Raw genomic sequence first — 14,498 nt, forward strand, 5'->3', positions numbered from 1 at the left:
TACTGTATTTTAACAGGTGTCCGAGTTTTAAGTTATGGTGGCTCAGTTAGTAGCACCGTCACCTCGTAGCTAGAAGATCCCCGGTCGTGTTCCCATCTGGGATCTTTCTGCATGGAGTTTGCATATTCTCTCCGTGCATGCGTGGGTTTTCTTCGGGTTCTCCAGCTTCCTCCCACATGTCCAAAAACATGCTCAGGTTAACTGGTGATTCTACATCGTCCATAAGTGTGAATGCGAGTGGGATAGGCTCCTGACCCCAACAACCCCAGAGAGGATTAAGTGGTGTACAGTTAATGGATGGATCGATGGATGGTTATGTATAGATGCCTTAAACTAAACACATGGGAAACTAATACAAGTGAATTATATAGATGTCATGATATTGACAAGTGAGAGGTTTATAACGCAGTTACTTATACAAATTAATTGTAACCAGTTAACATGTAGTTACATGAAGGAAGCTACACAGAAATCAAATGTTCTTATTACATCTCAAATTAAAACTATCTTAACTCTTGTGATATTGTTGTTTATCTGGGCTCATTCTTTGGCAGTTGTCAGGCTTAATGAGTACTTCATTAGATACAGGTACAGTGGAAAGATTACGGAGATAAGCCTTCTGTGTTAAACACAAGCACAGTCAGTGTTAAACAAACATGTTGCGCTCTGTGGTTCAGTGTAGTACTTCGGACTCAAAGCTTTCATATTAGATATGCTCACATGCAGCAATTATTATGAAATGAGGAATAATGATTAGAACAAGAGAAAAATCTGACTAACAAAAACAGTAAATATAATTAAAGCTGCAAGCAGCGTTGGTCGGTTTCTTGAGCCCTTGCTGGTCAGCAAATCTAGGTATATCCAGCAGGTGGCGCTGCGACTGAGAGTGTATTTCGGCTGATAGATGTGATGAGGGCCAGACTCGGACCACAAACGTGAAGTTTCAGGCAGATTGGAGCATGTACATTCCAGTTACACAGCATTTCCTGTGTCACAGTCACTTGTGGAAATTCCGCTGGCTGGCATTTCCACGTCCTCAGACTTTTGTGGAGCATTTTGATAACTTTTGATCACCCATGTCTGGTTGGACATCCTGGCCAAATTTGAGCTCTGTCAGGGTTACCCTGTTTAAGTTCAAAGCTTTTGAAAATGTGCAAAAATGAGTCCAAAATTGTCCAAAATATGACACATAATTCAAAATGGCTGACTTGCTGTTGTGTTTTAGGTATTTTTGTCAATTACATTTCTGTGCGTCTTGATGAGCTAGACAACCCACGGCAACAAATTTAATTCTCTGCCAGGGTGGGTCTCGTTACCCTCCATAAGGTTCGAGGCTGGATGCTCCTAAAACTGGCCGGACCAATCACCATGAAGTGTAGAGTCAGAAGGCGAAGTGACGACAGAGGCGTGACGATTCTGACAGAAACAACCAGCGCACAATAAACAGTTATCTTTCGACTCGGCTTTGGCCACAGCCCTTAAAGATTTGAAGCTAAAATTCAACTTGAAAGATAAACAAAGGACGGTACTGAAGTGTTTCATTGAGAAGAAAGACGTATTTGGACTTATGCCGACGGGATATGGCAAATCCTTAATATACCAGTTGGCTCCGCGGCTCCGCTGGTTGGGAAGCTAATGGGACTTAGCCACAATCCGCCGGTGCTCTAGGAACTACGTCAGCCTATTCGTTGCGCTGATTGGTTGTATACCTACCCAATTGCTGCAGAAGGATTTGATAGACAGCCTTTTAGCCCGCCTCCCTCCCTGTCGAGCGTCCCTAGACCCTTGTGCCGTCAGAAACATGGGTATAGCGTGGCTAGGCTAGATGAGTTACATATGTGTACCCCATTTCATAGCTGTAGGCGACATGTACTGGCCATAACTTTCCAGGTGGCGCTATGGAGCCATTTTGGCTCACACATATGCAAATCCACTAAAATATCAAATGTTTCGCCAGTCTTGATGTTTGTGCAAAGTGTCACATGTTTAAAGTACTTTTAAGCCTTCAAATGTCCAAATGAAAAGTCTGCCAAAGATTGCATCATAATATAGAAGAAAAGAAATTCTTGCATTTCAGGACGGTCCTACACACATTTGGTGCTCGGATTCGAATATTAACAAGAAAAAAACTCATGGGTTTCAATAGGGTCCTGTGCACCTTTGCTGCTCGGACATTTACATTTTTTACATTTTGGCATTTAGCATAATAAAATGATAGTGTTGTCCCAATATATTTCATATTAAAGTGTTTAAATGATTTATCTAATTTGCATCACTTAATTTAAGCTTTTCTTCTTCACTCAATAATCAGATGGAAATTAGCTTAAAGCTGACTCTGGTACAATGCATCAAATGGAAACATTTATGTTTAATATTGTACATGGTCCCTTTTTAAATAAACTGATAATAATAATAATAATAATAATAATAATCATTACTATGGCTCTATTATTAACATTTTGCTAGAAATGTACTGCGTTTCTAAAAACAAGTGTACAAACTACAGGATTACAGCCAGGCCAGAATGAATGCTCAATATTTAATTTGTGTAATCTGGTCGGTCGAACGGTTAGGCAGGCTTATGACAGGATCAGTCTCCACTGATGTAATAAGTGTAACTGTGTGACAAGTAAATATGAGCAACATGCAACAGATGCTAGGAGACAAGCCCTGTGTGGTAAATCTGCTTGCAAAGAGGGCTTGATACCAGTTTAACTTTTTGTTTGAGGTGATGTCCTTGTCTTACACACTAATCTTGTTGGGAGTTTCTTAAAGGACTGTCGGCAAACTGTTAAGCATATAACAGACAGTTGTATGCTTAACAGGCTGTTGATGCTGAAACAATCTGTTGTCTGAGCGGATAGTGTTAACGCCTTTGCTTTTTCCATGAAAGCTTTAAGTTTTTTAAGACCTTTCCATAAACTGCAGCAAATCATTCTTTTTTATGTAATTTTGAACTAAACAGTAGAATTTCTATCTAAAGCTTTGTCTGGCAGATAAAAAATATATATTGTTTTTTTATAGTGCAATACAAACATGTTATTTATCATTGTGAGGCTGCAAACTGACTTTTTAAATGTCTATATGAAATCTATGTCCTCTTACAGTGTATACAGCTGGGTGACAAATTAGAGGAATAAACGGTTGGAGAAACACAATGAATGCACATGCTTCCACACAGGTGCACCGCATGGAGCAATTAAATCATTATCATCCAGTCACGCTCTGTGACCTGTATAAAAAAATTAAGGACTGAGAGGAAAAGATCTGAGTGACTTTGAAAGAGGATTCATTGTTGGGCGACTGACGGCAGCAGCTTCAGTCACAATAACTGCACTGCTTGCTAGTGTTTCAAGAGGAACAATAGGGCTGCTTAATACATCGTTTCAGCACTGACATTGCAATGTGGACATGCATGAATGTCACACCGTAGGAAGTGTAGTGTGAAGTAAGGAAAGAAAATTTTTTTATGCTTGATACAAAAAGTCCATGACCAATCTCAATTCAATTCAATTTCATTTATACAGTGCCAGTTACAATTCAATTTGTCCCAAGACGCTTTATAGAATCCATACGCCTGACAATAATCATAAGAAGGAAAAATTAAAAAGATTGTAGTCAACATTACAAAAATAATTCAATGTAAAAATGCATCTTAAAAGAGCATTTGTTATTACAGTGACAGAGGTATTGCACAAATGTTGAACAAACAGTCAAACGTGAATACTGTTTAAGGAGGTTGTCCCTCACACTGTGATTTCAACTCATTTCCAAGAGAAGTAACCACTCAAGTGTTGTGTTAACAGTATATTAGGTCATTGTCCTGCTGGAAGGTGCACCTCTACCCTTGTCTCAAATCTCTTACAGACTGGTATAGGTTTTGCTCAAGAATATCCCTGTGTTCTTGGCGTGATGAGATGTGTTGGGTGTGTGCCAGATAAGGCGTTTTTCTTGATGGTCGAAAAGTTAAATTTTAGTCTCATGTGACCAGAGTACCTTCTTCCATACATTTTAGGAGTCTCTCACATGCCTTTTTGCAAACTCAAAATGTGCCTTCTTATTTTTAGCTCAAACTAATGGCTTTCTTCTGATCACTCTTCCATAAAGCCCAACTCTATGGAGTGTACGGCTTATTGAGGTCCCATGGACAGATATTCCAGCCTCTGCTGTGGAACTCTGCAGTTGCTCCAGGGTTACATTTGGTCTTTGTGCTGCCCTTCTGATTAATGCTCTCCTTGCTTGGTCTGTGAATTTTGGTGGGCGGCCCTTTCTAGACAGGTTTGTTGTGGTGCCATGTTCTTTCCATTTGATTAAAATGGGTCTGATGGTCCTCCTGGGGATCATTAAAGATTTGGATTTTTTTTTTTTTTAAAACCCATCCCTGACTTGTACTTTTCAACAACTTTGTCCCTGACTTGTTTGGAGAATTCCTTGGTCTTCATGGGGGTGTTTGGTTAGTGGTGCCTCTTACTTCGGTGTTGCAGCCTCTGGGTCCTTTCAGAAAAGGTGTGTACAGTGGTATGCAAAAGTTTGGGCACCCCTGATAATTTTCAAGGTTTTCCTTTATAAATCACTGTTTGTTCAGATCAGCAATTTCAGTTAAATATATAATACAGCAGACAAATACAGTGATATTTGAGAAGTGATATGAAGTCTTCAGGATTTACAGAAAGTGTGCAATAATTATTTAAACAAAAGTAGGCAGGTGCATAAATTTGGGCAACCTTGTTGTTTTATTGATTTCAATACCTTTAGCACTAATTATGGGAACAGAAAATTTGTTTGGTAAGTTCATTGACCCTTGACCTACATACACAAGTGAAGCCAATCATGAGAAAGGGTATTGCAAGCTGTTCTCCTCTTTGCATCTTCTCTGAAGAGTGGCAACATGGGAGCCTCAAAACAACTGTCAAATGACCTGAAAGCAAAGATTGTTCAACATCATGGTTTAGGGGAAGGATACAAAAAGCTAGCTCAGAGATTTCAGCTGTCAGTTTCCACTGTGAGGAACATAGTGAGAAAATGGAAGACCACAGGTACAGTTCTAGTTAAAGCCTGGAGTGGCAGGCCAAGAAAAATCTCAGAAAAGCAGAGGCGAAGGTGAGAACAGTCAAACTCAACCCACAGACCAGCTCCAAAGATCTACCACATGATCTTGCTGCAGATGGTGTCACTGTGCATCATTCAACTATTCAGAGCACTTTTCACAAGGGGATGCTGTTTGGGAGAGTAATGCGGAAGAAGCCTTTTCTGCACACATGCCACAAGCAGAGTCGCTTGAGGTATGCTAAAGCACATTTGGACAAGCCCGCTTCATTTTGGAATAAAGTGCTGTGGACTGATGAATCTAAAATTGAGTTATTTGGACATAACAAGGGGTGGTATGCATGGCAGATGAAGAACACAGCATTCCAAGACAAACACTTGCTACCCACAGTAAAATTTAGTGGTGGTTCCATCATGCTGTGGGGCTGTGTGGCCAGTGCAGGTACTGGCCATCTTGTTAAAGTTGAAGGTCGCATGGATTCCAGTCCGTATCAGCAGATTTTTGGCAACAATGTCCAAGAATCAGTGACAAAGTGAGGTTGCGCCGGGGCTGGATACTTCAACAAGACAACGATCTGAAACGCTGCTCAAATTCTACTAAGGCATTCATGCAGAGGAACAAGTACAAAGTTCTGGAATGGTCATCTCAGTCCCCAGACCTGAATATTATTGAAAATCTGTGGTGTGATTTAAAGTGTGCTGTCCATGCTCGGAAACCATCAAACCTGACTGAACTGGAGATGTTTTGTAAAGAACAATGGTCAAAAATACCTTTACCAGAATCCAGACCCTCATTGGAAGCTATCGGAAGTGTTTAGAGGTTGTTATTTCTGCAGAAGGAGGATCTACTAAATATTGATGTAATTTTTCTGTACGGGTGCCCAAATTTATGCACCTGCCTACTTTTGTTTAAATAATTATTGAACACTTTCTGTAAATCCTATAAACATCATTTCACTTCTCAAATATCACTGTTTGTCAACTATATGATATACACTCAAGAAAAATTTAAACGCAACACTTTTGTTTTTGCTCCCATTTTTTATGAGATGAACTCAAAGATCTAAAACTTTTTCCACATACACAATATCACCATTTCTCTCAAATATTGTTCACAAATCTGTCTAAATCTGTGATAGTGAGCACTTCTCCTTTGCTGAGATAATCCATCCCACCTCACAGGTGTGCCATATCAAGATGCTGATTAAACACCATGATTAGTGCACAGGTGTGCCTTAGACTGCCCACAATAAAAGGCCACTCTGAAAGGTACAGTTTTATCACACAGCACAATGCCACAGATGCCGCAAGATTTTAGGGAGAGTGCAATTGGCATGCTGACAGCAGGAATGTCAACCAGAGCTGTTGCTCGTGTATTGAATGTTCATTTCTCTACCATGAGCCGTCTCCAAAGGTGTTTCAGAGAATTTGGCAGTACATCCAACCAGCCTCACAACCACAGACCACGTGTAACCACACCAGCCCAGGACCTCCACATCCAGCATGTTCACCTCCAAGATGGTCTGAGACCAGCCACTCGGACAGCTGCTGAAATGATCGGTTTGCATAACCAAAGAATTTCTGCACAAACTGTCAGAAACCGTCTCAAGGAAGCTCATCTGCATGCTTGTCGTCTTCATCGGGGTCTCGACCTGACTCCAGTTCATCGTCGAAACCGACTTGAGTGGGCAAATGCTCACATTCAATGGTGTCTGGCACGTTGGAGAGGTGTTATCTTCACGGATGAATCCCGGTTGACACTGTTCAGGGCAGATGGCAGACAGCGTGTGTGGCGTAGTGTGGGTGAGTGGTTTTCTGATGTCAATGTTGTGGATGGAGTGGCCCATGGTGGCGGTGGGGTTATGGTATGGGTAGGCGTCTGTTATGGACGAAGAACACAGGTGCATTTTATTGATGGCATTTTGAAGGCACAGAGATACCGTGACGAGATCCTGAGGCCCATTGTTGTGCCATACATCCAAGAACATCACCTCATGTTGCAGCAGGATAATGCACGGCCCCATGTTGCAAGGATCTGTACACAATTCTTGGAAGCTGAAAACATCCCAGTTCTTGCATGGCCAGCATACTCACCGGACATGTCACCCATTGAGAATGTTTGGGATGCTCTGGATCGGCGTATACGACAGCGTGTACCAGTTCCCGCCAATATCCAGCAACTTCGCACAGCCATTGAAGAAGAGTGGATACCCCCCCCCCCAATTGAAACAAAACTGCACATTTCAGAGTGGCCTTTTATTGTGGGCAGTCTAAGGCACACCTGTGCACTAATCATGGTGTCTAATCAGCATCTTGATATGGCACACCTGTGAGGTGGGTTGATTATCTCAGCAAAGGAGAAGTGCTCACTATCACAGATTTAGATAGATTTGTGAACAATATTTGAGAGAAATGGTGATATTGTGTATGTGAAAAAAGTTTTAGATCTTTGAGTTCATCTCATAAAAAATGGGAGCAAAAACAAAAGTGTTGCATTTAAATTTTTTCTTGAGTGTATTTAACTGAAATTGCTGATCCCAACAACCAGGGATTTATAAAGGAAAATCTTGAAAATTATCAGGGGTGCCCAAACTTTTGCATACCACTATATATGCTGACAGATCATATGACATGCAGATGGACTTCATTTCACTAATTATGTGACATCTGAAGGTAACTGGTTGCACCAGAGCTTTATAAGGACTTTATAACAAAGGGGGTGAATACATATGCACATGCCAATTTTCTTTTTTTTTTCTTTTTATGTATAAATTTCTCATTTCACTCTAAAACCAACTATTTTGTACAGACTTATCAAATAAAACTCAGATTTTAAAAAAAATATTTAAATTAGAGGTTGTAATGTGACAAAATAGGTAAAAAGGCAACAGAGGGTGAATACTTTTGCAAGGCACTGTATGAGGCAACATGACATATGTTTGACCATAAAAATTTGCACTTTAAACCCACCACAAAGTTATCCAAGTCATCTGTATTTTTTTTTTTATTTCACAGAGAGCACTGCAAAATAACAAAATCTTACAATGTGCAAATCAATCCAAAGTTGCTGAACATTTTTATCCCAATAGGAGTGGTCTCGTGCAAGATGCCCATGCTCCTTTCCATAGGGCACAAGAAGGCAATTCTTTGTTTAGCAATGAAAATGATGTGAATCCTATGCTAAAGCCTTCATAGTCATTCAGCCCGGTTGAACACCCATGGGAAGGTTTGGACTGATAAGGTATACAGTACCTTCTGTCACCATCATCAAAGCAACCAAATGAGTGAGTATCTCTTGGAAGAATGAAGATTAGTGACCTTCAGCAGAGTTCTAGAGACTCCAGAGAATCAAAGTCAAGGTGCACTGAAGCTGTTCTGGCAGCACGTGGCGACCCAATCCCTTAATGAGACACTTCATTTAGTTAGGTTTTTTTTTTTGTCCTTTCATTTGTCACCCATCAGTATGTGTAGAAATGGAATTACATTAAGGTAAATTTAGACTCATTACTCCACCAAAGAGACAGAGTAATGAGTCCAATGTTTTGATACTCTTCATTTACAAAGATATAAAAGCTTGGGTTTCCCATCATACTGACAGAGCTGAATTTAAAGGAGAATTTCGAGATTTGCTTTCTGGTGTCCTGAGATTTGGATACAGACCACAACAAATAGTGATCGCCAAGTAATGTGGAGGTTTTCATTCACTTCTCATCTCTGGTATGTTGTGGGACACTTGCTGAGACTATACGAGCCGGTCAGTGTGGGGAAAAAAAGCACATTAGGGCGGACTTTGCTGCAGGGGGAAAGTTGCCCCATACTTTTCGCTAGCTGAGCTGCTAAGCTGCCTGCCTGGCTAAATACTGGTGCTATGTCGAAAATTCATTTCTCCATCACTCACATGTATGAAAAGACATATGAAAACAGACCCCAGGTTGAAAAAAAACGAAGTTCCCCTTTAATGAATAAATGATGGATGGCATCACTGGTTTCTTGCAAAAGAAACCTGAAGACCACAAGTCCTTGAATTTACAATTACAATTGCATGAATTTATAACTAGCCAAACAGTGTGACTTGTAGCATGCAACCTTTCAATGACCTTAACCAAAGATGTTTTAAAATCTGCACTGAAGTTCAGGGGCAGGTCAGTGTGATGGAGGTCAACTGATACAGGATCAAGCACAGCTTAAGGTCAGTCACTGTTGAGTGGTAAATTATAAGCCTCTTAGTCTGTAAACATTGGGTTTTTAACACCATGGAGATTATGACAGGCAACCATCCTAATTTCTTATGCTGCTTGAGCCACACCTAAAGGGATTCAAACTTTCAAACCATTTTAAGACTGGACAAATAGATGTGACAAATGGAATGTGTGAATCAAATTCTGAAATTTGATAAGATTGGAAGAACTAACCTGTCAATTGAAGTTATGAGTACACTAAATAATCCTGTAGAAAGCAGAAAGCCAACAAAAGCCTATGAAGCCCACATAAGGCATGTCCCTGGAGGTTCATACCCTCTCTTTGTCTTTAGTTAAAACCTAGGTCACGCTGAGCTACGCAGAAATAATGCCAACCTAGCAGAAATAAAAAAGAGGAGGTGGTCTAACTTATCATATGATTATTTCATGTGCATCCTGATTCGGTCTTAAGACGATGGGTGGTGGCTTCCAGAATGGAGAAGGTACAAAAGACGATGTAACGCTTTGTGTAGTCAGTTACAACCTTGAGATTTTGCTCATGGTTTTTCTTACAGCCTCTGTATTTAATAAACATTATTCGCATCAGACTCTGAAGACTGCTTGAAGACTCTTTCTTGAAAACTTTTTGAAGACTCCAATTTTTGATCCAGAACAGATTTTTGACTGTGTGTGACAAAGCTGCCTGATCATCACTGGCCCTTAGCAGGCGGAGTGAGTCACAACACCATATTTTAATTTTATATAAAAATATTAGGTCTGGGCAATGAATAAATATTTTAATCGTGATTAATCGCAATGTTCTGCACAAAATTAAAAAAAAATTATGAAATTAAAAGTAGTGTATTCTGCATTGTCATTTCTGAAAATGAATGTTTTACTTTTATCTTTTTACATAAAAACTGTAGTGTTTCCTGGCTCTGGAAATTCAGCAGCTCACGTTTGCGCTCTGGTCATTGTCATAAAACAGTTCATCAGTGCTGCTTCTGTTGCCTGCACTGACCTCATTAAGAAGTCTGGAGATGAGACACTGCTGTGATAGAGATGCAATGAGTGAATCATCATGGCAGCAGATTTCCAGAGGCCAAACATTATTAAATGAGATTTCTCCTGAGACACATAGATTTGAATCTCAATCCAACTTACAGACCAAACAAAGCATTTGTTTCAGCACAGATGAGAAAATGTATGAAGCTCTGCATTCAGGCCAGCATACAAAAAAAAGACAACACGAAATGACAAGCTGCATGTCACAACAGCTCAGTTTGAATTAGTGAAGTGTCTCCTTTAGCTGAACAGCTGAGAGTCAGACTGTAGTAGTGATGTCATCTAGAGACAAATGGACAAATGGTTGCTGCTCCACAGACAAGGAATAGCAGGCAAACAGGCAAGAAAAGTGCTTTTACACAGCACAGTCGATTCCCATGAACATACAAAGAGCTTCAAAAACACTGTATGACTTTACAGTCATAGGCTTATAAATGTGAAAGATGTGTTAATTCACATTTCATCAAGATTTCCAGGATATACACACAGACTGTTAGTTCTGCCTTATGATGTATTTAAAGTCCAGCTGTGTTCACTAAAGTGCACAGAAAGCCTCATCAGTGAACCTGAACCGTCTGAATGTGTCTTATGTGTGACTTCTACACAGTATCTCATTTATATCTGTAGACCATAGCATCTTACTTTAAACTCCATTTTTAAAAATAATTAATTTTTCAGGCACTCAGCCACAACATTAAAACCACTGAGGTAACGAGCACTAGTCACCTAGCTACAATGTAGTGTTCTACAGGGTTCTCGCCAGCGCATTTCAGCGTAATGGCCCGTTACGCTGTCAGTTTAAAAGATTACGCTGTGATTAAGGCCGCTACGCTGTTATTTTGACAGATAATGCCATGTGCATTTGTTTTTATCGACTGGGTGCCTATCTAGGTTAATTTCTGTCTCCCCACCTGAGCCGTACTTTCCTGTCCTTTGACCCGTTCCCGTCTAAAATTAAGTCACTTCCAATCTTGGGGTTACATTTAGCATGTCTCGGTTGTTTCCGTGATGCCATGTATAGTGAATAGTGACCTAAATCACGAGCATTTGGAGCATCTGCGTGACGCTCATTGGCTGACATCTGGGCCGGCCGCTCGTGAGATTTCATGAAGGCTATTGCGCATGCAGGACCTGTCGTTACGCTGTAAAAAAATCCTGGTGAGAACCCTGGTTCTACTGGGAAGCCTCAGGTCCTGGTATTCATATGGTAAGTAATGTAACATTTTCAGACAAAAATAGAGTATGTTTTGTCATGTAGGGAAATTAAAAAGTGGACAAAAAGTCTCAATACTAATTTAATCTGAATACTATTCATAAAGTGTAAACCATCATCAAGAGCCCCAGAAGACATGGGGCATTATGAGACCTCCACAGTCCTGCTCTCATCTGAAACCAAACGTTGTTAGATATGAAATCAAGACTTGCTCAATATAGAAATGTCATTAAAATTTTCCCATGAGTTAACTTTACGGCATTACTGTTTTACTAAAATCTGTAACTGTGCTAAACAGTTTTTGTACTAGTATTCAGGAGCCCTTTCAGGCTGAAGTCACAGTTGATGTGATTCATGAGACTGTTTGCAAGGAGCCTCTCTCTACTTAGTCTACAGGATTGCAATAATTATGGGTACAAACACTGATTCTGTGCTTGTTTTAGGTCACATTTGCCAATGTTGGTTCGATAAAGAAAATTCTGTACTTTTGAAAGTTGAAGTTTGCACTCTGAATTAAAGCCACACTTTAGTCAGTCTTTTTAGTTTACTAATGCACTGCAGAAACCTGGAGGAGGGGCTGTCAAGAGTTTCAATTCAAGTCATTTTCTCAGACACATATACCTTTATAGAAAATAAATGCTTCTTGAGCCATAAAAGATAACAACTGTGAATGAAGCAATTCAAACTGTATTGAGATCAATTTAAAATACATCTTTTTATGTCGACAGCCATCACAGTGGAGAAGAAATGTAGACTGCGGTCCATTCACAACAGTCTACAATGAAAAGGTCAAATAAAGCTCTAACAGCACAGACTGAAGGGTCCTTGAATGCACCAGTGATCAGTGGGGAGTATAAAGCAGCAATCAATCATGATGGAAACTTTGTCAGAGAGATCTGGCTGTGTTTAATTCAAATGAGACAGGCCTCACTGTCCTACAGCCACCTTCCACTCTGCTAGGAACTCTGTGTGATCGGCGGTGGGTCAGAGTGGAAGGTGGTGCTGACAGAACTGTGACTGGAGAGTGAGTTGATTAATTAAAGAGTCAAACACAAGGCAAAGCAAATTAGTTGGTGAGTTCACAATTCAAGGAAACCCAACCCCTTACATAAAGTCACACAAATCTCTGGAAAAATGTGTGCTTGATTTTATGTCATTTACAATCCAGATTTCTATGAATTCCACTTTAGTTAATGTTTACAACATTTTTGATTTCGGTAATTTTATGGTCAAACCTGTGCTGTGAACTACTTCTGTCTAAATAGCTGAAATGCAAATAAGACTTAGAGGCATGCTGCGTCTTTGTTGGTACTGCAGCCACATGTCTCTAATTTCCCTTTATATTTATGCCAGTATTGATCTCCTTCTGTTAATTAACGGATGAAAGACATCATTCATCCTTCTTTATGAAGACTAAATGGTGGTGTAGACTCATACTGGATTGTTTACAGCTGTGACATGAACAGAAATGTTGGTAATGCTTTATTTTATGGATTTTTATTTTACATTTTGCAATAACTTGTTCAAGAACTATATTGTTTGGTATTGATGGTGATAATAATGCTAATACTGATGCCACTACTACTACAACACTATGACTACTACGAACAATCATAACAATAAATATTTTAAGTGTTTATTTGCAGATCTCTTTATTATTAAATCAACCAGATCTTAGCTATATTATCTTATGTAAAATAAATGCAAAAGAAAAACATGACTAGCCCCTAATTGTATCTACTCTCACATTTCTCTTTGTTAGAGTTTTGCTGTAATGGAGCAGAGTGTTTTTTGGAGACAGAAAGCCCCCAAAATTTGAAAAGAAGTCAAAACACATTTTAAATCCCGCCAAATGACTAATTGCCCAAGCTGTCAGATCCAGACAGAATCAATCATGTCTTTCAAGGCCGTTCCCAAGATGTACAGCCAAATGTGAAGCAGGTTCAAATGTGAAGCAGCTTTTCAGTTTTTAGTGAAAAGCCCTACATTTTTCATGAGTGCTCCAAAGCTCACCCAGACTGACAGAGAGGAGGAAAAGCAGTGCTGAGAGGGAGGATAAATATTACCATTTTGAATGGCCTCATCTTTCCAGCGGGGGGAGCATTTTTCTGCTGGCTCTAAAATAGATGGGAGAGGCACTTTAAAAAAAAGCTATTTGCTCAGTGAAACAGGTGAGAGAGGCAGACTGAGGCTGCTCTGCTTTTCACATCAAATTAAAAGCATTCAGAAGCTAGTCTAAGAAAACAGCAGGTCAACAAACAAACATTGCTTCTTCACAGTGTGTAGTTGTTGGAGTTGTGGCGTCACAGTGAGTGAGGTTATCGCGCTCATTTCCTAATGCAACATGCGAGCTTGTATCTGTTCACTATGCAGGAAAAAAACAATAACCCGCTGAGTCACCGGGGTCTGTGAGACTGGTTAAGTCCACACATCAAAATGCCCTGTACAGTAAACAAACACATAGATTGGTATACACTATACTGTCAGCTTAAAGTATAGGACAATCTGTCTGTATGCAGCAACACATACATAACACAGGGGTGTGGTCTTCAAGCCCTGGCTCTACTTAATGTGTGAAATGGAATTCTATCCTGCTTATTTTTAGAAACAAAATGTGACAAACAGTTTTTTTAATTAAAAAGAAAAAAAAGATTAAATCCTTCAGATTTTTCAGCCAGAAGCTGTTGTCTGAAGAACTGTTTCTATTCTGGATTAAAGGTATTAGACTTTATGTTTCCTCACATGAACAAGTTGATGATTGCTGCCATGAGAGGACACATTTGAAAGAAAACAGGGTCCTCTGGTGGTGAGGACAGTGCATCACCTATTGGCTGAACTATGGAATTGAAATGGTTCCTCTACACATGATCAGTGGTCTGCGCTGCTCTGTCAACAACTGCTTGAGAAGAAAAGCAGAAACTTTATTGAAATTTGAAGTTATTTCAGCACCGAGCTACGTCAAAGGGTAGCAAAGATTTATGTCCCTGAAGTACTGC

At 39.9% G+C, this 14,498-nt stretch overlaps 1 protein-coding gene across 12 annotated transcripts in view; it reads right to left on the reverse strand.

Annotated features, from left to right (window-relative positions):
• thrb (thyroid hormone receptor beta) overlaps nucleotides 1-14,498 on the reverse strand; it is a 152,996-nt gene that overhangs the window by 24,831 nt on the left and 113,667 nt on the right. For 8 of the 12 annotated variants that reach the window (XM_051955802.1, XM_051955801.1, XM_022191891.2 and 5 more), the window contains one exon: nucleotides 13,569-13,619. The exons of the other annotated variants lie outside the window; for them this stretch is intronic. In XM_051955802.1, the coding sequence (XP_051811762.1) occupies nucleotides 13,569-13,619 (51 nt within the window). The remainder of the gene's footprint in view (nucleotides 1-13,568; nucleotides 13,620-14,498) is intronic. 12 annotated transcript variants of the gene reach the window in all.

This window comes from Acanthochromis polyacanthus, chromosome 11 (genome assembly GCF_021347895.1).
Source record: "Acanthochromis polyacanthus isolate Apoly-LR-REF ecotype Palm Island chromosome 11, KAUST_Apoly_ChrSc, whole genome shotgun sequence".
NCBI lineage: Eukaryota > Metazoa > Chordata > Actinopteri > Pomacentridae > Acanthochromis > Acanthochromis polyacanthus.